Here is a 26,620-nt window from a genome sequence, read left to right on the forward strand (position 1 = left end):
CACTCAAGTCGAGATTTTACAATAGTCACTTATTGTCCTAATTCAGCATTTCCGGTGGAAAGGTCAGGTGGCATAACAAGTTTCACTGTCACTATGTTCCAGCAAACCTTTGTTTTTAAATGTGTGATCGCCTGGGGTTGTGGGGTAGTTGTATTCAATAGTGAGGTGACAGTACTTTTGGAAGGCGAAATGACAGGAAGAGTTTTTACTTTTCAAAAGGCAAAGAGAGCCAACCAACACATGTGGAAGTTAACATGCCACCTTAAACCGAGCGCGGAAATGCTCCATGCAGTCCTTTTATTCATTTTTTAGTACCGGACAGAAAGCATTTAAGAACCTCACCAGCATTTGGAGAGCTGATGTTGGGGCTGCAAAATACAACTCCCCATCCATCGGTTTACTTCCCACATTTTTACACTGTATGTGTTTAGGCGCAGAGCTGCAGTCTTATAAGGGCAATAGGAAGGTGTTTAAAATAGTCCAAAATAGGACTAGCTAACATTCTTGTTTGTATGTGACAAGGACAAGGATTTCAGAACACAGGCATAAATAATCCTGAATTTGAAGATTTGAGAATGTTAGTGTGACTTGAACCTTCTTGTGACTCAAACTCAGCTAAGTGCAGACCTATCTGCACCGGCGGTACCAAAAGGTTAGCGCAAATGATAGCTTAAGTGACAAATCAAGCTAATGGAATCCATCCCTACACAAACTTTAGTCGGAATAGGTCAAGAGTTTTTTTTTTGCGCGATTCTGCTCACAAATATAATTTGATCGAATGACATAATATTGTTTTTACGATATGAACGCAACATAAGACAAAGGGTGATAATGCGACATAGAGGAGGACTCACTCGGACAACCAGCCAGTCCGACTCCCAAGGCGGCTGTGAAGTTGTCGGCACAGCATCCGTACACAGACAGAGAGCAGTGCTGGGACTCGGCGGGCTCCGGCAGCGATGTGGCTGAAATCACATATGAGGTAGGGAACAAAAAGGAAAAGAAGATGAGGGATGTCACCGCGAGCTAAAGAAGAAAAAAAAATGTTTCGGAAAGGCACAGAAACACAATCACTTTAGTACAATACGTTCTTTGGCAACAATGAGATTGGCTCAAGGGGCAGACGTATAAAGTGGTGGGCTACTGGTCGGTTTTCAGGAAAAAAAAAATCTATTTGCGGTTTCCTTGACAATGCCTCAAAATCAGGGGGGAATGATGCTTTTACCTTCAGTGAAAACAAAAAAAACAGTGCAGCTGACATTTACTGCCTACTTGCAGGCATGTTCTCTTCATTTATTCCTGTCAGATATAACGGGATTGGAAATACTGCCCTTTAGCCATCTCCGGATCCTCAAAGAGACAGACATGCTGCATATATTTCGGTGGCATTGCCTGACAGGTTCCTTCTATGCTGAGTTCGCATGGCACTTCTTTGTCTAAGGACGCGGTAGCCTTCAACGGACCAAAATTGCCCCAGCCAGACTCATTCATTTGTTTTCCAGTGTTTTCAGATACAACACAAAGCAGCGATCCAATTGTGTGAAATAAATGATCCATCATCCTTTCATCCTTATTCTTATGAAGATCGTGTATTTCCCATCATGTGTCCAGCAGTGTGCCGCCAGTCTCTCGTTTAGCATTTATGTCTTATGGTAGTGAATGGCAATTTTGGCCAAAGGGGTAGTTCTGCTCCAGAAGTATGGCCTCTGCCAAGCAGCAAGTGTGTGGCATGAGTTACCCGTCCTGGATTCGTTTTATTATATCCCACAAATTTAGAAATACGTTTTGTTGTCTGTAGTATTTACAGTCGTTGAAATGTGCCGAGCAACAAGTGCCTGTGAAAATGTGACCAGCAAAAAAAATCAAACTAATGATGTTGATGTGCATCGCTGCACCTGCTTGAGGGGAACCATTTTCTTACTATGAGCTTATAATAAAGCCACTTTTTTTTTCTTCAGTCTGTGTGATTGATAGTACAGCATTTCCATTGGAAAATGAAAGCACATCAGACAGTAAAAGAGAGTGTTGTGGTTTTCCTAGTGCGTGGCCTACCTAAGTCTTAGACAGCCAAACCATTCGTTTTCGGGCAAGGTGAAAATATCAATCAAAATCTCATCATTCATGCCAAGTTTTGATTTTTTTTTTCCCAAGCAAAATAAAATAGTACAGACAGAAAATAGAAATCTCTCCCTCTTTTCTCCCTCTCAATCGCTTTTTCTTGGCTGCTCATTTACAGTCGGGGGGCTGAAGATACGAGGGTCATAAATCACACTGGTTACTGGTGTGAATATGAGCCTCAGTCTAATGGTGATGACTGGCCTTGCACCTTTTCCAGTGCTTTCCAGCTCCAGGGATGGGCAGTGGTCACAGTTCATTTCACTAGCCAGTTTCCTCAGCTAAATTCCGCGATCTCTACTGAGCCTATTAGGTCGAGCAGAACTAATATCTTGATACAACTGTTTGAGCACATCCGTAAAATTTGGTGAAGTGAGATTTTACAAGTGTAAAAATAAGATAACTGGTAATAAAATAAAGATAATAATAACGGAACCACTGTAAGACCTGAAAATAAGGATACAAATAATATGAACCAACACGCCATGACTAGTATTACAATTCACTGTACTATTCTATCGAGTTTATACATTGGGTGCAATAATTCATCTTTGCCAACTTCTGATTATTGCTCCCTGTACCTTTTTGTACAGTACATCATGTTTATTTGTTCTGGACTGATTCTGATTCATTTTGGTTGAATTTTTTTTAAATAATACATTGCAAAACATCTTTTCACTGTTTCTACAGCAATACCGAATGAAATATATTGAGGTGTATTCTACAAATATCTTCTTTGATTTCACAAGTGCACAAATCCAGACATTTGAGTTTGTATTGTACTTATACAGTGACCTCCTTTGAAAACAAAACTCGTAACAACTGAATTTTCCAGAAATCTTTGACCCGGACTTGCAAGGTTGAATCGAAATAAAATGCAAATATAGCTGATTACAGCCTTTGGCATTCTCTGCAAAAAAAAAAAAAAAAAAAAGTTCTTTGGAATATCGAAACACAACTCGGCTTTCAATGCTCTGCCAAGCACGTTTTGATGCTTCGTTGGTAGTTGAGGTTAACTGAAGTTTCTCTCAACACAGCTAATGCGAAGGCCAGTGAAATTCCCCAACATCTGAGTTTGATACCATTTGGCCAATGGGAGAGGAGAGTCCATAGAGGGTACTTTGGAAAAGGCATTGATTATCCACGGATGGAAGAAAAGCGTCACAGTCAGAGCCCAAAGAGGCCAGCTTAGGAAGCAGAACAATCTCCAAGGATGGGTGTGAAAACATGGGCAATTTTCCCTCTCTCTCCATCTTACTCTCTTTTATTCCCATGGGGAATCAAACAGGCTGAAATGATCACATGAAATCCCTTCAGTGGCTTTTGCTCTGCTTCCAGACACACGTTAAACGGTGCACTCAATTTAACTTTGGAAAGAAGACAACGGCGACCTATGCAGTTGGGCCGCTGATCCGGCAAATCTAACACATTAACGCAGTTGCAGACAACGAGAGGGTGTTGATCCTCAAGTCAGAAACCAAAGTCACTGTACAGCCTACGCAGGAGAGTCAGTGCAAATCATTCAGGTTGGAAAATGGTTACTTCCATTGGCCGTGCAGACAAACAGAAGTGTGGTATATCATCAGCTTTTCATGGGAGCGACTTTCAAAATTCTTCCACAAAATTGCAAAAAGTAAAAAATAGAAGGGTTCATGTTTGGAAGTTGTGTCACAGGGCTAATATTTAAACAGAAGATGAGGAACAATTTAGATTTATTTGTGTGCATCAAACTTGACCACACCACGGGGTTGTAAAGTAAAACAAAATAAACACCACTCACCGAATTATGAAGCATTTATCCCAAATTATGATGCATTTTTTCCCAACAATATTTGAGTAATGCGTAATGCCTGTGAATTACTGTAACATTATGAAACATACCCAACTTCAAATCCACAATACTACGCAAGACCACAGTTCTATTGGCACAATTCCAAATACAGCATAGTAGGCATTTTACTAATCCTGCCCCATCAATGGATGACATGAGAGAGTGAGAGATGTGGGATGTCAATGACAATGACTGCTGGAGATGCATTGAGAGGATACACAGACCTGCGCACAAGCCCAGGTGCTGAACTGTCAACTGCTCTTGTTTCTCACATCTGGCCTTCTTCAGCTCGCACTCATTGCTGTAACTTTTCCCATCTGAGCCACAAACCTACACGTGAAACACACAGAAATCCACAATCTTTTATGAATCACAAATACATTGATGTCTGTGTTTATAATAACATTTGTCAGGTCTATCAGGCAATCAATCCCTCAAGATGAACTTTAAAACACAAGAGAGACTAGGAGTCAAGCAGAGCTGTCTTTTAACTTGTGCACGAAGTGAGTGAACGAGTGTAATCGATTACAATCTCCCAACAGCTCTGGAACCACTTCGCTCGTCGAGCCCATTTCATTGTCCTAGCGAGTGTCCTAATACAAAAATTTCTTAACCGGTGTGGAAGTACACAATGTATTCCTAGGTAATTGGAAGGGGTTATGCTGACAGTTGCTTTGTGATTGCAGCTGTGGATGTGTCACGGGCGCGCCGTCCTGAGGCTGGTATCATATCTTCAAGGCTGCGAACAGGAACAAGCTGGTATCTTCAGAATGATAAACTACTTTGATCGCACGCTATGTACGTGAATGAAGTCCTTGCAGTGTCACACTAGTAAGTTGATTATCCATCTAAAAGCAGAGAGCGTTAAATTATATACAATTATAATTTTTTTTTTTTTTTTGAAATTTACAGAAAAAAACCCTCCCCAAAACATCCATCCATGATCCAAACCGTTTATCCTCACGGTGAAATGGTAATAATTTTTCATTTGGAATAATTAGAATTTGTGTTTGTATCAGAAAGCTCATGAGTGCTCAAACAACATTAACATTTAAATAAACTACACTTGACCACCTAATATTGCTAACGATTTGACAAATGGGTGATGATGTTTTTTTTTTTAATTTTTTTATCTGGTTTGCAAATGTGACCGAGACTGGGTCATGAATTTGTTTCACAACTGATTCATCAACTGAAACAATCATTACCTCGATGTGAGGCACAGTGTGGCAAGTGAAGTCACACACGCATCGGTCTTCTTCGGCGTCCTCGTCCAACGAGCCTCCAAACATGCGACAGCGGTCCTGTTCGCAGCTCTCCGCACCGGAGCCCGACCCTCCTGAGCCACAGTCTGCAAGAAAACGATCATAGACTGAAGTTCATTTGCACAGGAACACACAGGTGAGACAGCGGCCAATGTGAGACTCATGTTGCCAAGGTTTTTACGATACTATGGCAGAGGAAGTACTTGAGCTTAGGTTCAACAAAAGTAATGGCGGTACTACTTCTCCTACTTTTAATACTTTCAAGATTAGCTGTACAGTCATTAAACATTTTCTTAACAGCCTAAATTCAGCCCCCTGGAGTGGATTAATATTCGTTTTCTAGCAGGGAAATCAATTTTAAACAAATCGAGCTCCTTGTCACTGATTTCAGCGAGTCCACAGAAAGAAGCTTGGCCTCCAACTGTGCGGAAAAAAAATGGTGGAAAGGCGTGCTTTTCGGCTGTCTGCTTTCAGATATGAGAATTTAACTAAATACAACAGTGAGGTAATTGAGTTCTTAATTTCTAATTAAATCTTGCAAAGACCCTTAAGAAAGTTGTCCCAGTTGGTCTTTCACTATGACCTTGGAAGAAATTTTATGGGTTCACTTCTATAAGTCAACGAGGTGCTCAGGTTGGCCATATGTTGAACAACGCCCCATAATTCAGACCATGACCGCGACCGGTGGGATCACAAAAGTGCTGTTGCAGCTGCTGTATAAACTTTAGCACACGGCGATAAATTCAAGTCTTAAAACCGGCAACGAAGAGGAAAGAAAGAGAAGCTGCAGGATTGTTTGGGGACTTGTTTAGGGGAAACAACAAACCTCAAGTAAAACTCCTGAGGGAGAATAGGTGAATGTGTGTGAAGGCAGGGAGTGAAAGCAAGGCAGCTTGGAAAAGTTGGAGGGACTAGCAGATGCAGAGTTTGCAAGACAAGCACCCATGGGGAAAAAGAAAGTTCATTTGAAACAAATTTGTTACTCAAAAGAGAAAAGGGAAACATCCAAAAGCGTTCAATACAGCAATAAAATGTAATTGAGGTATGAAACGGTGCCTATGCACAGTTTGTCGAGATGACCTTTTATACAGCTGTATTTTGGTAACTTGTAGGACACATCCAGTTACCAATATCCATCCATCCATTTTTAGATCCGCTTTATCCTCACAAGGGTCGCGGGGGGAGCCTATCCCAGCTGTCTTCGCGCAGTAGGCGGGGGACACCCTCAACCGGTTGCCAGCCAATCGCAGGGCACACAGAGACAAAGAACCATTCACATTCAGAGTCACACTTCGGGACAATTTAGAGTGTTCAATCAGCCTCCCATGCATGTTTTTGGAATGTGGGAGGAAACCGGAGTACCCGGAGAAAACCCACGCAGGCCCGGAGAGAACATACAAACTCCACACAGGAAGGCCGGAGCCGTGATGAAACCCACAACCTCTGCACTGTAAGGTCGACGCGCTAACCACTGGACCACCGGGCCGCCCCAGTTACCAATATTAGACAAAAATACTACAAATTGACTGTCAAGAAACCAGGAAGTGTGCATATGCCCTATTTTGTGGGAGAACAATGAAACTACACATGGAACGGCTTTCCAGACAATGAAACCAGGTGTTCCCAAACGCATTCATCGAAAGCACCATTGCACACCAATTTCTGCTACGTGAAATAGAAATCATTCATTCAATCGATGCACAAATAATCGGTGAGCTACATGGCCTGGAGAAATTAACGCAAGATTCATCCAAGCTACAGAAAAGCTCAGTGGATGTGTGCTTAAAACAAGAAGCTGAGGCGTGCTGGCTGCGCGCATACAGTTGTGATGTCGCATGTCCTAAGCTTGCCATACGAGGATCTAAATACCTCGTCCTCGTCCTGTTAATGTTTGAGGGTCATGACATATATTTTTTTCAATGATTGTATTCAATCATGCTTCCATCATCTCTAACTGCTCGTCAACAGCATATTTCCACTTCTCAGCACGGCCATGTAAGCTACCTGCTGGTCTCGCAGGTTCTTTTTGCCCTCTTAGCCATGTTTTTGGATTTCTTAACGGGATTGCTGCTACTACATATGGTCAATAGCAGGCATTTCTCAATGCAAATGAGGCTAGACATGCGCGAGCGTGGCACTTGGAACAGGTGGGATTTATCAACACAGATTACTTCCTGGTGTGCACATGACAAGGTGTCACACATTTGATGAATGTAGATTTTTTTTTTTTTAACTTATGCTCACTCTAAAATTCAGTCGTGTGAGCGAATTTAGGACCTGTTCTAAGAACTCTGATAAATGAGGCTCCAGGTGGGGTGGCGCATTGGCCAAGGAGTAGCTCATCGAATACACACAAAATCCTCAGACATTTCTAGAAACGCACACCCAAGTCCTGTCAGGATATGAACTAAATAAGCTTACTTGTATATCGAAAGCCATCATGCGAGTTCGACCTTCTATTTTGTGACATTCTCAAGTTTTGCAACATTCTCCCAGGTACATTCTATAACAAGTCAAATGAGCAGAACGAGAATGGAATAACAGCAGAGGCATTCCAGGGTTGTCTACTTGCCCTTGCGCCGGCATACGCAAGCTCAGCAGTGCACAGTAAAAAAGAAATGCATACGAAGCCAATTGGTATTCCGCTCAAGCCTCCTTCTCCGAGACAAATAAATAGAAGAGATAAGACACAGGAATGGAATATTGAAAAGTGAAAAGCAAACGGGGATTCCTAATTATCTTTTGCTCTCTGATGTGCCCACCACGCAGCTGAAGAACCTTTCAATTAATGTGTCCCCGGCCAAGATGACTGCATCAGCTCTCTGCACTGCCCATCCAGTCACTGTTACTCAATGGAGTCGAAACTCTCCATCTATTTAGCAAAGGGAGCTCGATTAAGAATCAGTGGTGAGGAGAGGGAGAGAAAATAAATAGCATACAAAATACACGGATGGGAGAAAGAAATAATTTTTGAGCATTTGACAATGTCAATAATAGAAGAGGATGTCTTTGTCTAAAATGTCTCCAAGAGTGTGGAAGCGATAGACAACGAAATAATAGAGGGCAGTGTGAGGGCGACAATGTCTGCTCGACCACATTAGTCAGGCCGTTCATGTCTAACGTGTACTGTGTCAAGGCCAAGATAAACTCGGACCACGCGCTTTAGCGGTGAAACGCGAATGCCTCGAATTGTTTGTTGTATAGCTCCAATAAATTCAATTCAGAATTAACAATGAACTGAAGTGCTACTAGAGACTAGCATATACAGTATCAGCTAGCTAGACACATGTGAGGCTATTGTCAACTATTCAAATAGGGCTTGATATCATGGCATTGTTATAGTGTGACATTAAGAACATTGTCTGAATTTTCAGTTAATGGCTTCCGTTGGCATTTTACGCAACGACCGCTGTTCACCCTCCACCATAGGTTATGCATCGCTCCCACTTGCTACTTTTCTTGAGTGGTGAAAAGACGTTAAAGCCAGGCTAACCCAAGTGTGAAATTAAACAGGTGATAAATTCTCCTGTAAGGTGGACAAAGGGGGACACTGTCATTTTTCATTATTGCTAAATTAAAGCTGAGGGAAAACAAGGGCCAATTTATGCTTGGCGCACTTGGTTCTGTCAAGCAAGACTAAAGAGGAGTATTTAAAAGAAAAGAAAAAAAAAACATCGTCCCTGGTCTTATCCCAAATTTGAAGTATAAAAAGTGGGTAAATATGTCTTAGATGAGGAGCTTGGCTGTTGTCTACAGCAGAGTGAGTGAATATAGTCCCCGGGCTTTTATTCTGTGATCGAGTGCAAAGGAAATTGCCGACGAGTCCCATCCAGCAGCTATATTCAGTGTTTCAACAAGTTTTCAACTATGTAGCACTCAGACCTGCACCAAGTAGGTTGTGTATGTACTTTCCTATGTTCGCATGCAACGGACCTAATAAGACAACGGGACTGTCTTTTTTGGGGGAGGTGAGGGGGGCTTCATTTTGACCCAAACAGCCACTGGTGTTTTGTGAAAGTGATATTTTAGCTGGATGGTGTATTTACAGTAATAACGGAAGACTTAGGTACCGACAGAACCTACCTACCATTAAGCACAATATTCATGCCACCAATATTTTTAGGGCGAATTCCATTTCTACCCCCTAGCCCAGGGGTCGGGAACCTTTTTGACTAAGAGAGCCATAAAAGCAAAATATTTGGAAATGTATTTCAGTGAGAGCCATATATGTGTATGTATACATACATACATTTTATATATATATATAACTATTTTAAAAGTGATTTCACCAAAATGTCAGTATAATAAGCCTCTGAATGTATTTTTTAAAATAATTTTGTTATAATACTGACCATTAATGTGAATGGTTTTCCGTTCCTCACGATTGCTAAAAATCCAGCAAAACTATCGGAATGAAAGTCATCTTGCCGGGTCCATACGCGAAGTTACTGCTGGCTAGCTTGCACACTGCTCAGTAGCTTGCTCGCTTCCTTTCGGCTATCTCTCGCACAGTGTTTTGAAGCGAACGGCGCATGGGGCGTGTCAAAGTGCCGCTCTGCATTCGACCGTTTCATAGATGGTATTTTGACATTGCAAATCAGACACACCGCAGAACCCGTTCTCTCCACAAAGGCGAATCCTTCGGTCCATTCGTCCTGAAGTCTACCAAACTCGTCATCTTTTTTTCTTTTCGCCATCTTATTCGCTAAGGATTAGCTTTGAGCTAATGGCCGAGCGGGTTGATTCAAAAGGGGGCGTATACCTGTTTCCACAGCAACGGCAACGTTGGCCAGTATCATCCAATCAAAATGGCTCCTGGAGCCAACTGCAGCCCAAACAGGAAATAAGCAGTGAAAAATCCATCGATGGATGCATTAATAAACAAACGAGAATATTTTTTTTTATCTGCGAGCCAGATGCAATCATCAAAAGAGCCATATATGGCTCGCGAGCCATAGGTTCCCGACCCCTGCCCTAGCCCTTGTTTCAACCTTCAGCCCTTGACTGTGCATGCGGTTTTTCACAGGTCTGACATCAGGAAGTGGTGACAGCTCCGAAATACAGCCTGCGAGCAAGCCAACTGCAGCCTAATGTGAGACTAAGACCTCTCACACAGCGTCACATAAACTAAGAAGAAAAAAGGTGTCTGATATGCGGGTGATCATCTCTGTGGCGACTTGCTGTGGAAAATACTGTACTTGTTGCTGTCTGGGGAACCCACTGGAAACACACACACACACACACACACACACACACACACACACGAGATTTAGGATAAGAGATGTTTGTTTTGATTTACAGCCATTTCGGTGTTCCTAACCCCGACCTGTTTTGGGACAAATCTACTCAGTGGCCGTCATGATTCTTGGTGAGCAGCAAAAATGATGATCGCCGAAACTGTTTTCAAGGTAAGAGACCTTCTCTTTACACCAATAAATACATAATGGGTCTGAACACAAGAATCCCATGGAAGAGCTTTGTCTTGTTTTTGATGAATTGATGAAGGCTGCCGCTGAAACTGTCAGCAACGTAAGAGCTTTTTCTCTTTACTGGAAAAAACAACTGACTGAAGAAAATAAACCTAACAAAAAATCCCAGTCTATCAAATTACTATGTGAAATGATAATACTTCTCTTTTTAAATGGGGATACTTGCCCCAATTTAGCACTGAATAATACATACTGTAAACACAGAAGAAAAAACAAGTTTTTGAAGGAGGATTTGAAAGGGAACAGATAGGTTTGAAAGAGCAAACAAAAAAGTCAGGCCTCATGCGTCTCCCTGTAGAACCTTATCGATCACAGCCAATTCAAGTGCTGTCTGTACCATTTTTCTTTCCAAGGGGTCTGATTTTTTTTTTTTTTTTTAAGAAAATAGTGCAAAATGGAGAGGGACTAGAGTGGGCGACAAGGCAGGCAGCGACGGTGAGCGAACACAAAAAAGAGACAAGATTCTATTGTGTAAGGCTCTGAATGAAAATGAGCAAGTGATGAAAAGTGGAGGATGCTCGGGGACAGTATGAACTAGGCGTAGAATGAAATAGAAAAATTAAACCATCAGGCAGCACGACCTAGTGTGGAGACCCTCGGGGGGGAGGCAAAGGTTTGTCTGCCTGATGCAGGTCCACTATCAGACAATGTGGATGGAGAAGATGAATGCCAGAGTGTGAAGTGTGTGTCTAGGGACGGACAGACACACACACACACACACACACACACACACACACACACACACACACACACACACACACGACATCCGGCATGGCACCTCCCCTCACACTCTCTCTCACACACGCACACACCTCACTTCCTGTGCGTGTCCCCCTTCACACACGCACACTCACTGCAGAGACACAACATCCCAAAAAGTGGCGCAGACACAAAAGGAAGATGGCGAGAGGATTTTGCGATCTAAATGGGAACGACGGGCGCCATCGTAGTCTTTAACGCCTGTTGATGCCGCCTTGGCATCACCATGGCAACGGAATCTCACAACAAAGTCACGGAGCCGGTTTATTGGCATAATATTTGTGTCGTCGGTTGGCCCAAAGTCACACGTGCCTCTTTGATGGGGAAACATTGGGGAAGCTGTGAGATGTGGTGCGAGTGTTACAATATCGATATGATTGCAATGTTTGGCATGTCGCTGAAGAAATGACGTCTTGATGACCTCGTGATTTTTATTTATTTTTTTCATACAGCAGCATCAGCTGGCTCAGCTCGTGAAGTTTCGGCGCTCATGCCAAAATGGAGGCACACATCGTAGCGAGAATCTTTTGCGCACCTGCGACCAGTCACCTGACTCACACACACACACAGACTTGTGCATTTCTTCATGCTCTATATACAAAAAAAGGTCACTCTCAGTCAATGAACTGATGTTAAATCTACCACAAGAGGCTTTGGCACCATGAGTCGCCTCATAGGCCCCCGGCCAATGTGGTAGACAATGGCAATGAAGGAACTGAGGGTGTCGGAGAAAGAGTGCGGAAAAAAAAGCAAAGAAAAGAAACACCCATGGCAATCTGTAGAATGGAAGTGGATTCATCTCGTGTCTATTTGCACCATCCTCCACCTGCCCCCTCTTTTCTTCTCTGCAGCTACCTCCCAGCCCTCCCGTTGGCAGGAGTAATCTGCTCCCCTTCGCACGTTGTCTGCTTGCTGTGATCACCCACGAGCCACAAGAGGAACGGCGTAGCACCATCTGCGTGACAGCCAGAGGACAGCTCGTCGCTCCCTGCAGAGTCACGCTCGAGGAAGGGAATGTGATATCGCTGCCTGGCTCTGTCAGTGCTGATCCAGATATGATTTGCTCACTGAATTAGATCTAATTCATTGAAAATATAACACTACATGAGAATGACTGACTGTCCTACAGCCTTGAGAACTCTGTAAAACGTACTGGGAAAGAGTAACTGTATAGTAGAGCTTCGATAATAAGTCAGTCTGAGAGTTTCTGGCTGCGCTTTTCCAATGTTACAATGTGGGACCGTAAACGACACAGCCAGCTTTCAATTGCTACCGTGCCCGAGCAAAAAAAGGTCCGGTAATGGTGAGTGCGTTGACTTGTTTTCAGCTGCTGAACCGTCAACCCAAAGAGTATTTAGCATTAGCGACAGTAAGAACGCAACCATCAGTCACCAGATTGACAAGTGATGTTAAAATTTTGTTTTTTTTCATATGTCAGAGGATCCCCTTCTCTACTCCGCTTGAAGCAACCCCCGTGTAATTACACAGAGAACAAAAGCAAGTGAGATACGTGGCGTTTCGTGTCCGGTCTGAACCTAGCATAATCGCACTAAATCTAACAAATAAACATACGGTACAGTTCGAAGGAACTATTTAACATATATGCTTCACGAAAAGAACGCGCCTTATAAGCTGCAGTGAAAATACTTTAAAATAGGCCCGTTTGTTGACAATAAAATCTATTATACACAAAACACTAAACATAAGTTAAGGCATAAGGAGCAGCATTAAAACAGAACACCCACACACATATAAAAGCATACATAAAGTGCTGCAGTACAAACATTTCAGCTAAAGTACTGTCCAATCCTCCACAAAATTAGACAGTTGTCCCTCCTATGAAGTCACTGATTCGCAAAACTGCGAAAAGAAATAAAAATAAAATCTGAGTCTTGTATTTCATCACATAAATACACAGCTAGCCTAGAAAGTCTGCCAGTGGCAGTGAGCAGGGATGACAGAGCAATGTCAGTTATTTGCGTCGACGCCAAGGTCACAATTATATTCTTTTTTTTGTCTTGCAGTTGAGAAAAATACGAGCTAATTCGGGACACTGAACTAACATTTAGTTTTTTTGATTGAGGGATTGGGCTCCTATTTCTTCCGTTTCGATGTACTTTTAGAGGCAAACCAGCATGGCGCTGGAATCACAGGTTTGACACAACAAAAGAATCCAAGTGTGACAAACTTATTTATAAATGTCCAACTAACCTATCTTTTAGCAGCCAGAACTAATTGCCATTCCCCATGATAGGCTTTATTTATGACCACACAGTTCCAGATCATTCTTTCTACTCCAGTTCATTAGCATGCGGCGGGTGGCACGTGTGCCCATTAGCAAAAAAAAAAAAAAAGCACAGATGACTGAATACTGTACGTCAGGTCAGCCGATTAAGATGATTACACAACTTCAACGGCCGATTGGTTAACATCATTACGCTATTTCAAAGTCCATTTCCTACCTTGGTCGCAACTGCCGGCCTTCGCCACTTCGACTCTCTTCTTCTGCACGCACGAGGACAGGCGGAGTTCACACTCGTTCTCGTAGGTGGTGCCGTCACTTCCACACACCGGGGAAAACGCTTCACCGGAGCACGGTGGGCACTCGCATTTACTTTGGACGCAGCGGGCGCCCCAGGCACACACAGTGTTGCCACAAGTTTCTGAAAAAACACATGAGAGAATAGAGACGCACTATATTTGCGAAACCCACCATTACGAAGAGTTTTCCAGGGCATCCAGAGAACCTTTTAATATTTTTTGATGATAAACATATTGTACCCACTGGCCTGTTCATTCAATCTGGAAATGTTTTTTTCTCCCTTCAGGATTCATACACAACAGTTCTCAGCTTGATACAATGAGTAAAAAGGATGCACTACTTACTGCACTCTCCCTGGCTGACAAGAGAATAGAGACGCACTATATTTGCGAAACCAACCATTACGAAGAGTTTTCCAGGGCACGCAGAAAACCTTTTAATATTTTTTGATGATAAACATATTGTACCTACTGGACTGTTCATTCAATCTGGAAATTTTTTTTTTTCTCCTTTCAGGATTCATACACAACAGTTCTCAGCTCGTTACAATGAGTAAAAAGGATGCACTACTTACTGCACTCTCCCTGGCTGACCACTCGCAAGTCCATCTGTTTTTTGCAGGCCCGCACATGTAGCTCGCACTCGCTGGTGTAGGTCGTGCCATCGCTACCGCATACGGGCTGGTGGGACTCCACACACTCTGTCGCACAAACACATTGTGCACTTTGGGCGTCGCAGATTGCCCCGAAAGAGCAGTTGGCACAGGCCTCATCTACAAGGAAAGAAGATCAAATAAGTGCATGGCAGGAACATTTTTAATAAGATAAGATAAGATCTCGTTTATTTGTCCCACACTGGGGAAATTTACAGTCTACAGCAGCAAAATTGGGGGGTAGAAAGGGTGTGATGTCTTTGCAGCAAAGCAGTAACAACGAATGAAGAAAACAGAAATTCAGAGTTTCCACATTGATAGTAACATGCAACCGGAGTCTACCTGAGGCAAGTTGTGTTCATTTGAACAAGAACTTTCCAAATAAAACAAGTAAGAATGAAAAAAAAAATACTTCACAGATGTAGCTCTATTGAGATTCAGATCTGAGGACAAGGATGAAGAAAAAAAAAACCAAAAACAAATCCAAAAAATTCCTAAGAGCAGGGCTGGCATCACTGAAGACATTTGCAACCAATTGGGCTCTATAAATAACCTCAAACTCCGAAAATGGAAAGAGTGTTGAATTTTCTCGGCACGACAAGAGCATTTTAAATAGATTGTCCCAGAGGCTGCTTGTTGATGATAGCCTGACACAAGCCAACCAAACAATCATGATGGATAGTTGGACACTGTTGTCGCTCATTCTGAGCAGCTGAAAAGTCAAAACGATCACGGTATAATGGTGTTGTATGTGTGTTATAGATGTTCAATTTCACTGACAACGGAGCTGTCAAAGTTTTGTCGTATCCACGGCATCACTCCGAACAATTTGCGAGTGTGTAAACGTTTGTGTCTGCTCCAGAGAACCATCGAGCCATCCGGCTTGAGCATCTGGCTCCATCTTGAGCAGCAACAGTTGCATGAGGCACTCTACCACCTTCATTAATATCAATTTGTTTTCCCAAGTAGACACTACACTCTGCCTTTGCATTATCCTTTTCCTGCTGTGACTCATTTTCTTAACTATCCTTTTTTCGTGACTATTCCTGCTTCTAACGCCCCCCACGCCCCCATCCCTATGCTCCGCACAGCAAGAGACAACGGCATACATAATGACCAATGTATGCACTCTTTGCAGTGAATGACAAAAGTGGCTCCCAATCGGGAACCGAATCTCTTTCACGGCCCACACATCACGACTGGGCAATACAAATGGAGCTAGAGAAGCTTTGGAAAAAAGGTGAACTGCCTTCAAGACACATTATCAGCTAACATTTTGATATTTGTGTATCTATTCCTATTGTCCATGAACAGACATTTTGAGCATCTTGAGTTTTGATTACGATTACATTTAACTGCTGCGTGTAGATTTGAATCGGCTTCCGAATACAACAGCAACATACACCGATGCTGGGTTTAATGGTACAAAACAAGAACCCATGATGGCATCTGTAATTTTCATGCTGGGTTTAACGCAGGTGTCCCCATAATGCTCATTTCCTTCAATAACCCCGACAGTTCATCAAGGTGCCCTTGAAAGTCGCTGGGCCTCGAGTGGAAACCTCTGATATTACTTATCTCACTCTGATTTATTCTTTTTTTTCTCTTTTGGTGGCAAAGTGGCGGCCCGGTGGTCCAGTGGTTCGCGCATCGACCTCCCAGTGCAGAGGTACCGGGTTCAATTCCAGCTCCGGCCTCCCTGTGTGGAGGTTGCATGTTGTCCCCGGGCCTGTGTGGGTTTTCTCCGGGTACTCCGGTTACCTCCCAAATTCCAAACACATGCATGGCAGGCTGATTGAACACTCTAAATTGTCCCTAGGTGTGAGTGTGAGAGTGGATGGTTGCTTGTCTCTGTGTGCCCTGCGATTGGCTGGCAACCGGTTCAGGGTGTCCCCCGCCTACTGCCTGATGACGGCTGGGATAGGCTCCAGCAGCCCCCGCGACACTCGTAAGGATGAAGCGGCTCAGAAAATGGATGGATGGATGGTGGCAAAGTGTTTACGTTTTGGATGGGTTGGTGGAAAAAAGTGGCCTTGAATCCATCATGGATTGAACTCCATTGGTGAGTCTTAGAGCCAATATTATTTTACAACTGGAATGTAAGATCTCTGCCGAGGTTTGACCATGAACATAATTTGTGTTTATTTCTTTGTCTACATGTTTCCATGTGAGAGACGTAAAATAATCCCTACCTATTCACAAAGCATACCTATTATTCCCCATGTGGTTTGCTCCTCCTGATTATTTATCCCTCATCCTGTTTCCTCATGCTGTTAGTGCGACCTATATAGCGCCTTCTATTGTGTGTATCATTTCTAAAACCAGCGGGAGGGTGAAAAATCTGGTGCGGCGCAGGTTGTTATTTTTTTCCTATTCTGACATCTGTTTGGCTAAAGCCATATGAACGACCCCGATCCTGAGGTCGATGTTATATCCAGCTGAGGTGTCTATTAACCAAGCATGCCTATCCCAGCCCTCCGAGACAAGTTGGGGGGTCACCCACCATTAAAAATGCCAGAGGGAACTGGATTTAAAGGACAATTGGTGAGTTGAGATCTTTCGAATAATAACAGATGTCAGGTTGCACCCGACTCATGCATATAACGATTTTTTATTTTTTTTTTTGGTTTACAGCCCTCGGGGTTGGAAATACAATCATACTCGAGTCTAAAAATGCACACACACATACAAACACACTATCACAAGCAAGCTCTCGGACCGTTGCCAAAAGTAAAACCGATGTAGACATTCCCAATGTGGTAAACATGAGCCTGCTAGTTAGCTGTCACTAGCTAGTCGTCACTAGCAGCTTCTCCTGCCGTGGAGTAATGACTCCTTTGTGTCACTGCTCCTGCTGCATGCATCAAGTGCTCAATTTTATTTATTTATTTTTTAACTTGTTGCTTTGTTTGCATGCATCTGTAAGTGTCAAGAAAAGCACTATATAGAAATGTATTTCTGGCTTTATTATTCTCACCTGCACAATTCAGATGGCAGATTTAGCAAAACCCCACTGTGCAGCATGATCACCGACATTACCACATGTCGACTCCCTGAGAACACGATTTCCAGCAATTTTTTTCCAATTTATTGAGAGTCATACTGAGGGCTCATTTCGAGAAAAAAAAAAAAGATACCTGCAATGTGTGACACATTTACCGTATGTGCTGTGAAAAAAAAAGCACAAGCGAGGCTATGCAGTTGGCGAACCAAAAATAGCGTGTGAATCGAGTGTATTTTACAAAATTGTATTCAAAAATTGTTCTTCAACAAGATTGCTTGTAAACCGACATTCCACTGTCTGTTTCATTCCGCTTCTCCCTTTCTGCCCCACCGTTAGTAAAGGAAATAGCCTTTACGGGGATTACAGGGAATCACTAGTGACTGTCCTGAAGGAAGCTGTGCAAACAGCCCAAAAATAACTCATATGCTCACGGCCATCGTTCCGCAGATGGCTAATTCCAGGCAAACCAATGGCTCGGCATTGTTTTATGGCCGTACTGTCAAAAAGCAAACCAACCATCCACTTGGGCTGGATGTCTCCCTGGACTATTGCTTTGTCGAATAAACAATTGTTCATTGCTTCATTGAGTGCCGACGCATGCCGTTTACCTGTGGCGTGGCACCAATCTGTGAGTGCTCGTTTCATTTCTTGTTGCCATGACACCAGAGACATAAGTTTCAATTTATAGAGAGCCATCAATGGAATATGACTGATGCTCACCATAGGCATGGAGGGAGTAATCCATGTTCCACCTCAACAACAAAATCCCTATTTTACAGACTCAGTGCAGGGAAAACATCAAACCTCTTCTCATGTTGCAAAACAAGCAGTCGTGTAATCGCACAAAGCGGTTCCAAATTCATGGTGAATGCCGTGACACACTTGAAAAGTGACAATAATCCTCCTGTATTGATCCTCCTGTATTTGCAGTCGTATTCTATATTCTATATTCACTATATGCTTTTCAAATTATCCATCCATCCATCCATCCATCCATCCATCCATCCATTTTCCAATCCGCTTATCCTCACAAGGGTCGCGGGGTGTGCCGGAGCCAATCCCAGCCGTCTTCGGGCAGTAGGCGGGGGACACCCTGAACTGCTCGCCAACCAATCGCAGGGCACACAGAGACGAACAATCATTTGCGCTCACAGTCACACCTAGGGACAATTTAGAGTGTTCCATTAAACCCGCCATGCATGTTTTTGGAATGTGGGAGGAAACCGGAGCACCCGGAGAAAACCCACGCTGGCACGGGGAGAACGTGCAAACGCCACGCCAGAATTTCCATCCGAATAAAAGGCTGTGAACGGGATATTGAGCGAGGGGGATTGTAGGAAGGGGCTGCATTGCGGCGCACGATAACTGCTGTACTTTAGCTCCGTGTGCGTGAATTGAGAGGTTAAAAAAAAAAAAAAAAAAAAAAGGAAGGAAGAAGAAGAAAGAAAATACTCAATCACCAGTGCAGCCTGTGGGATAATTGGCCTGCCAAGATGGCATCGAGAGTATTCAGTGAGTGGCTTTAACAAGCTGTAAATCTCTTCTTGGGACTGTGTGTCTGCAAAGTGGATCTGTAGATATTTGCTCAACTTGAAACTCCATTGTCCCCCGTGTGCTAATGATGAGCTGATGCGCCACCGCAGCCAGATAATGCCAAATGACTCATGTAGCCAATTACACACAAGTATGCTCTGTGTTCTCTTTGACTGGGACTAAAGTGCAACACGACACTTAAAGGTCAGAGAACGAATTAAGCCGACAGAAAGTCACAGAGAGTCAAGAGTTTGTGTTAAAGAAGAGAGTGTTTTTTTTTCTTTGCGATTGATCCCATACCTGTGAAACAGGACGTTGTAATGCAACATGATCTGACTGTAGAGTCGGAGGAAATCATTTACGTCTAAGTGTCAGTCAGCATGCAGTGGCAAAAATATGTTGAACCGAGGCTGTTGTTGTGTTTGTAGGTGTGTTTTGTTGTTGTGATGTGATGTTGTTGACATTGCTGCTTGGTGTTGTTTGGTATGGTTCGGTTAGTTTGAAAGAGGGCTGAAATTTACAATTATTCTAAGAACTGATGACCGATTAATCGATGAACTGGATGAACAAAACATGTTTAAATCCCTTTATTTACAAACAGTGCAGAAAATGCACCGATGAAAAGTAATTGTGATTCTGTTCCTGGTTTAGTAAAAGCAAAACATTTTTTATTTTGATTCAACACAAAGATACTGTGTCTGCTTTCATGGAGGAGAACACAAATACGGCATTTACTGTTGAGAAGCTAAAGTTCCGAGGATTTGGACCTTTTTAACCCTTTGAGGGACAGCGGTTACGACAGTGGACAGCTTATCATGTGATCAGGTTGCAGGATGCATGAAAGGGTTAAATTCAAAACGGTATCGAAACAATTAATCCTACTCAATCACCAGTGCAGCCTGTGGGATAATTGGCCTGCCAAGATGGCATCGAGAGTATTCAGTGAGTGGCTTTAACAAGCTGTAAATCTCTTCTTGGGACTGTGTGTCTGCAAAGTGGATCTGTAGATATTTGCTCAACTTGAAACTCCATTGTCCCCCGTGTGCTAATGATGAGCTGATGCGCCACCGCAGCCAGATAATGCCAAATGACTCATGTAGCCAATTACACACAAGTATGCTCTGTGTTCTCTTTGACTGGGACTAAAGTGCAACACGACACTTAAAGGTCAGAGAACGAATTAAGCCGACAGAAAGTCACAGAGAGTCAAGAGTTTGTGTTAAAGAAGAGAGTGTTTTTTTTTCTTTGCGATTGATCCCATACCTGTGAAACAGGACGTTGTAATGCAACATGATCTGACTGTAGAGTCGGAGGAAATCATTTACGTCTAAGTGTCAGTCAGCATGCAGTGGCAAAAATATGTTGAACCGAGGCTGTTGTTGTGTTTGTAGGTGTGTTTTGTTGTTGTGATGTGATGTTGTTGACATTGCTGCTTGGTGTTGTTTGGTATGGTTCGGTTAGTTTGAAAGAGGGCTGAAATTTACAATTATTCTAAGAACTGATGACCGATTAATCGATGAACTGGATGAACAAAACATGTTTAAATCCCTTTATTTACAAACAGTGCAGAAAATGCACCGATGAAAAGTAATTGTGATTCTGTTCCTGGTTTAGTAAAAGCAAAACATTTTTTATTTTGATTCAACACAAAGATACTGTGTCTGCTTTCATGGAGGAGAACACAAATACGGCATTTACTGTTGAGAAGCTAAAGTTCCGAGGATTTGGACCTTTTTAACCCTTTGAGGGACAGCGGTTACGACAGTGGACAGCTTATCATGTGATCAGGTTGCAGGATGCATGAAAGGGTTAAATTCAAAACGGTATCGAAACAATTAATCCATTATGAAAAAAAAACTGTTGATTAATTTTAGTTTCGATTCATTGTTGATGAATCGTTGCACTTCTAGTTTGAAATAAAATCATCTTCCTTTTATCTATTTACATAGGAGAAGCAGTGTAGTAATGAACCCGAGACTGTCAGCTTTCCATCACTGGGCAATTTTGAATTGGTGAGTGAGTGTGACCTGATATCATCTGTGCTGCATGTTATACATAAAGCATTTCACAATAAAGATGACCTTGACCTTGACCTTTGATCTTGATACCACCTCAACTGCACAGAAAGTCTGCTATATGTGAACCAGTACGCCACCAACAGCCCTTCGTTATTGTACAGGTAATGTTTTACCTGACATTTGATTGCACTGAATTGCTAGGTAAGCTTTTGAAAAAAGTTATACCAGTTCTGCCGTCTCATTACTATGTACAGTCAAACCTCGGTTTTCGTCCATAATCCGTTCCAGAAGGCTGTTCGAAAACCGAAATTGTTCGAAAACCGAAACCACGCTCTTTTTAAAATAAAAATGTTTATTGAACACGTCTGCTCACAATGGAAAGCAACACGAGGAAGCGTCACTTCCTCGTCTACCCGAGGAAGCGTCACTTCCTCGTGTAAGGAAGGCGAGTGGAGTCAAATGGTGCATTCAAGTGCACTCAGTTTGTTCGAGAACCGAAATTTGTTCGTCATCCGAGGCATAAAAAACTCGAAATTTTTGGTCGAAAACCGAATTGGTCGAGAACCGAGACGTTCGAAAACCGAGGTTTGACTGTATATATTTTTTTGCATTTCTGACACCCTTTTGGAATGTCAGAGAGCCAAAAATAGTATAGTACATCAATTGACTACCTCTAGTCCATACTTGGACAAAATGCGACAAAATTATTTTCTGCAAAGTGACAGCATGATGTATGATTCTCTGAGTCTCTAAATGAGGTCCTGGCATGTGTTTCGTTTCTATCATTTTAATATGCAGACACTCACCGCAGGGCCCTTTATGCTGGATGTGGATCGCTTTTTGGAGAGCACAGCCCATCGCTCGCATCTCACAGGGGCTGCCGTAACTGCTGCCGTCAGAACCGCACACGGGGTCTGATGTTTGAGGGCAGGCTTCCAGACATTCACACACGGGCTCATCGTTTTTGACCACGCACAATGCGCCGTGGTGGCACACCTTATCCAAACAGGGACTTGGCGTGTGGAGATCTGAAAGCCAACAACCCAAAAGACAAAAAGTTATTATTGTGAAACAGTGACGGGTAATTTCAAAGAGAGGTTGGAGAATGGTCTTGGGGCTAGAACGGGCAAAAAAAGGTGACAATTTGGACTACAGTGACACTCAGAACTGTTAAAAATGAATGTCAGGACCCGGGGAAAGAAATATGACAACCACCTGTTACTGTGATGCATCATCTTCCTGTCACTTCTTTTCCTATGTGCCTGTCCTGATGTATGCTAAATCTTTGAGGAGTATCTTCAAACTGGCGGCATGAAGAACAGCCAAGACAAAAAAAAAAAAAAAAAGCTGCCCTGTGGCACAGCAGTGATGAAAAAGCCAACGAACAATGGTCGCGCTACCAAGTAAGCGTCAGGATTAATTGACATTCCCAGCGTGCCCCTTCAAAGGCATCCATTTGCATCTGAGCAAGAGCCACGGCTTCAGCCAAAGAGAGTAAAGCATAGAGAACAGACAGAAATAATAATTTTATAAAAAAACCTAATAATAAGGAAAAGAAAGAAAGCCTCTGCTTAATAATTTAAAAACGGCAAGCTCCTGGGCAGAGGCTGATATGAAATGTGAACATCACAGGAAGGTGTCTGCTCCAGTGCTCCACTCTCCCCAATAACACTCAGCACGGCTTCATTAAAACGAAGGCTGGATTCGGCACCGACAGTTCTTGGGAAATGAGTGCAGGCGGGGCAGACACGGCCTGAGTTGATCAGGAGAGTAGGAAACCCGAACAGTCGTTTGATCGGACCCTGCCCCCACTGACTCCATCAATTCTTTAAAACCTTACGAGTCCGTGGAAGTATTAGATTGAGGTCTGACGGCGGGTCGGTGTGCACTTCTGCATCCGAAATACGCGAGAGGAGAATTTCATCAAAGCTTTCAGCCATGAAGGATGGACCTCTCTGCCAAATGTGGTGCGTCTATAGGGCAGAGCGGCAAATATATCTTGATGAAAAATTGCCAGCGAAGCCTCAGAGCGACTAAGGTCTTCATTTGAAGTCTATTTGTTCTTCGTCGCTTTTGTTAGAAGGTAACATTGGTGTGACCATGAAGGGATGACATCGCATCATTCCTGAACATGGTTGGAGTCTTGTGATTGATTTGTGCTGCATTTGGAGCCGACTTGCCACACGAATGCCACGTTGTGTGAACTATTTACAGACATAATGAGCATTTATTAGGATTCTGAGAGAAAAATTGATTGGGGTTTTCTGAGATTTTATAGAGGTGGTCTGCCGGGTATGATATGATGAGAGACGCTGGAGGTGCACATAAACACATAAGCTCTCTGGCACAAGTTGAATTCAGGCTCGCTTTGAAAACGAATGACTCCCCTGCAACCCTTTTCAAAGCGTGCAAGCTTTAACTTAACTTCGGCCTGCGTAAAAGTTCAGCAGCCAAAGTCGCGAGCAGCCGCAGCCTGCGATAACGCCTTTGTCTCCCATGTAAAAAAAAAAAAAGATGAAAGTATTTCCATTCCACAATGTTTTTATCACACTGCCACATCCTTGGGGCAAAATTTCCGCCTGATTTATTAATGGGCGAGCAAGTTAGGGACAAAAAAAAAAAAAGACAACTCTCCCAAAGTGTAAAAACTGGTGCTGCACAGTCAGAAATTGAAAATGTATTTCATTTTTCCTCTCAGTTGGAGAAAGAAGCTTTTTTTTTTTTTTTTTTTGGTTTGGTAATTCTTCATATTTTCCCACTTGCAAACCCTTAAATCCAAAACCTCATGCATGTTTCTGTGTTTCTGTTACAAAATGAACTAAAAGCTGCAAGTGATTTATTCATGAAAAGTGACAGCTGAATGGGAACATCTGCCCGGCAAAGACTTTGGCAGTTCAGCCAAGGCATTGTTGTTGCCGCTCCACAGGCTGAACCGTCGTTCCAACGTGACAGCGATGGAAAGTGAGGACATTAATTAAGACTTCTGCTCCCCACTTAGCGCCGCCACACAAGTTAAAGTCTTTACGTTCTACGTGCCGCATCAATTTGAATTCAGAATAGCAAGGCTCCAAAATGGATGACAGTGGAGCCTCAAAACTCAGATGCTCGGGTTATATCATTTAAAAACTGAACAAGTAGTGAAACTTACGACGGAAGTAAGAGATAATACGAGTCGATGTTCCAGGCAAGCGCACAAATCCTCACTTTGGGGGACATTTCAGCGACAGCGGTTAGTACAGTGGACAGCTGATCATGTTATCAGGTTACAGGGTGCATGAAAGGGTTAAGAATGCTAAAAACATTGATGCATGAAGTAGCTCGCCTTCATCACATTTTTTCATGTCTAATCACTGACTAAAGAATTTTGTTTCATTTTATTTTTACGATACAGCAGTTAACTGATTTGTGCACTTGTTCAAATTTTCCTGTGCAAATGGCTTGTGCAGTGGTACTTTTACTTACAAAATTAATTGGTTCTGGAAGATAATTCTTAACTCGAACGTTTTGTAAATAGAGACACGTTTTCGATGTAAATGCCCTAATTTGTTCCAAGACACCCCTAAATTCAGACATAAATGTTTTATGAAGCATAAAAATTCCCCAAAGTTCAGACAAATGTTTTATGAAGCATAAAATGCATCAAAATATGTAAAAAATATATACTGTACGTTACAATTAGATTATTGCACAATAAATGAGAGTTGTGCATAATGTAAAAAACAGAGAATAAAGAATAACACAAGATAATAATAATTTAACCCTCTTTAGTTCATGTTCTATCTCAGAAGGAATAAAGAATAAAAATCATGGTCATTTAACCCTCTTTAGTTCATGTTCTATCTCAGAAGTGGTTTTTGCCTGGCATTTTGTCACGAACCGATCCAAGGAGGTTTGCTTTTGTCGGCTTTTAACAATCCTTCGAAAATGTCCAAGGGAAACATCAGCATCGTGAGAGATCACTTTTTCTGGGTAATTCACATTTACGTAACACTATCGGAACACCTCATGGCCCGAGGGGCAAACGACGAGGTCGCAGTATCGACAAATATCTATCTATCTACACACATACGGTAGAAGTCCCTCTTAACCAATGGGATGCCAGGAGGATGCTAGGTAATAGCCAATGGCAGAGCAGCTATAAGTATACAGGTATTGCGTTCAGGAAACTCGGAGCTGCGAATAGTGGCCCATACTGTATTTTTACCTTTCGCATCTTGAAATTTCTTTTGCAACAAGAAAGTAATATTTTCCTGTTGAGGCGTTTTGTAACTCGAACATTTTGTATGAAGAAACGTTCGTAAGTAGAGGTACCACTGTACAGTTCAAGTTTTTGATGACGCAGACACCCTGACCTTGGAACAGCAAATGGGAAATTACAGCCCTAAATAATTGGAAAGTGGCAACTCTACCAACAAAGTTCCAAAAATGCGCAAACCAGGCAAGTGGGGATGGTGCAGTCCCATTAAACTCCTGTAACTTGTTAAATTGCTGAGGGAATATTTAGGGAAGCGCTGCTCAATTCATGCATAGGTAATTGGAGTCCAACCTCAGTCCAGGTGCAATTCAATCAGTTCCTGTTCGGATTATGCAGTCTGCGGAATTGGCTCAGTCCAGGTGACGCTTGCAGTGGCCAATTGGCGGAGAGAAAGACCTTACAAGCCCATTGCAAGCCAGCATTCCAATGGGACGCAGACAATCCACACCAAGCATCACCTTGTCTGTTTTTTTTTTGTTAACTTGCCAGCCTTTGATTGAAATCCCTTGTCCCCTTTTGTATTAAAAGACATTCATGTATGATATCAGTGAAGGAAAAGGCTCCATTAACATAAAGGAGAAGACATACCCTGTGGGCTGTGTCTGTCGACGATTCTTGAATACTTATGAGGGGCACGGGTGCTTCTCAACTCAGACCACGGTGCATTTTGAGTGAAATGCGGAGGACATTTTTTGATCGGCCCATGGGACAGTTTTTAGAATCAGGTGACCAAGAAGACGTAATTCTTATCCTTGATTCTGTACATTCAAGAACATCACCCAAACATCTTTTTTTCTTTTCAGTTGTGAAGTATTTAGAATGATTAGCAATTGATGTCATTAATGGCATTACCTACAAAGAATCCACAGAATGTGTTGAGAGACGCAAAGAGCAAAAGTGCAATCCAATTAAACCAAATTGGCAAATGTGTGGCTTTGCTTGATTTCATCACAGCCCAGCGGCACTCAGCCACCTCAAGTGACTTGTGGCACCCCGCTGACCTAAATAATCTCGACAATTTCTGCTTGCGGAGAATGGCCCGGAGATCATGTTAAGTGGACTGGCAGGCTGCCTGCTGTCAATCTGCTTCTACGCCGCACTTCCTCAAATTAACTCGATTAGGAAAAACAGCACTCGGGCTGACGTGTGCGCTCAAA

At 42.7% G+C, this 26,620-nt stretch overlaps 1 protein-coding gene across 1 annotated transcript in view; it reads right to left on the reverse strand.

Moving 5' to 3' along the window:
- Nucleotides 1-26,620, reverse strand: part of agrn (agrin) — a 264,537-nt gene that overhangs the window by 76,463 nt on the left and 161,454 nt on the right. The window contains exons 9-14 of the mRNA XM_019862967.1: nt 22,015-22,236; nt 14,576-14,773; nt 13,922-14,122; nt 5,155-5,297; nt 4,171-4,276; nt 855-965 (exon numbers count right to left, since the gene is read on the reverse strand). Coding sequence (XP_019718526.1) covers nt 855-965; nt 4,171-4,276; nt 5,155-5,297; nt 13,922-14,122; nt 14,576-14,773; nt 22,015-22,236 — 981 coding nt within the window. The remainder of the gene's footprint in view (nt 1-854; nt 966-4,170; nt 4,277-5,154; nt 5,298-13,921; nt 14,123-14,575; nt 14,774-22,014; nt 22,237-26,620) is intronic.

This window comes from Hippocampus comes, unplaced genomic scaffold (genome assembly GCF_001891065.2).
Source record: "Hippocampus comes isolate QL1 unplaced genomic scaffold, H_comes_QL1_v1.1 scaffold1, whole genome shotgun sequence".
NCBI classification, from domain to species: Eukaryota; Metazoa; Chordata; class Actinopteri; order Syngnathiformes; family Syngnathidae; genus Hippocampus; species Hippocampus comes.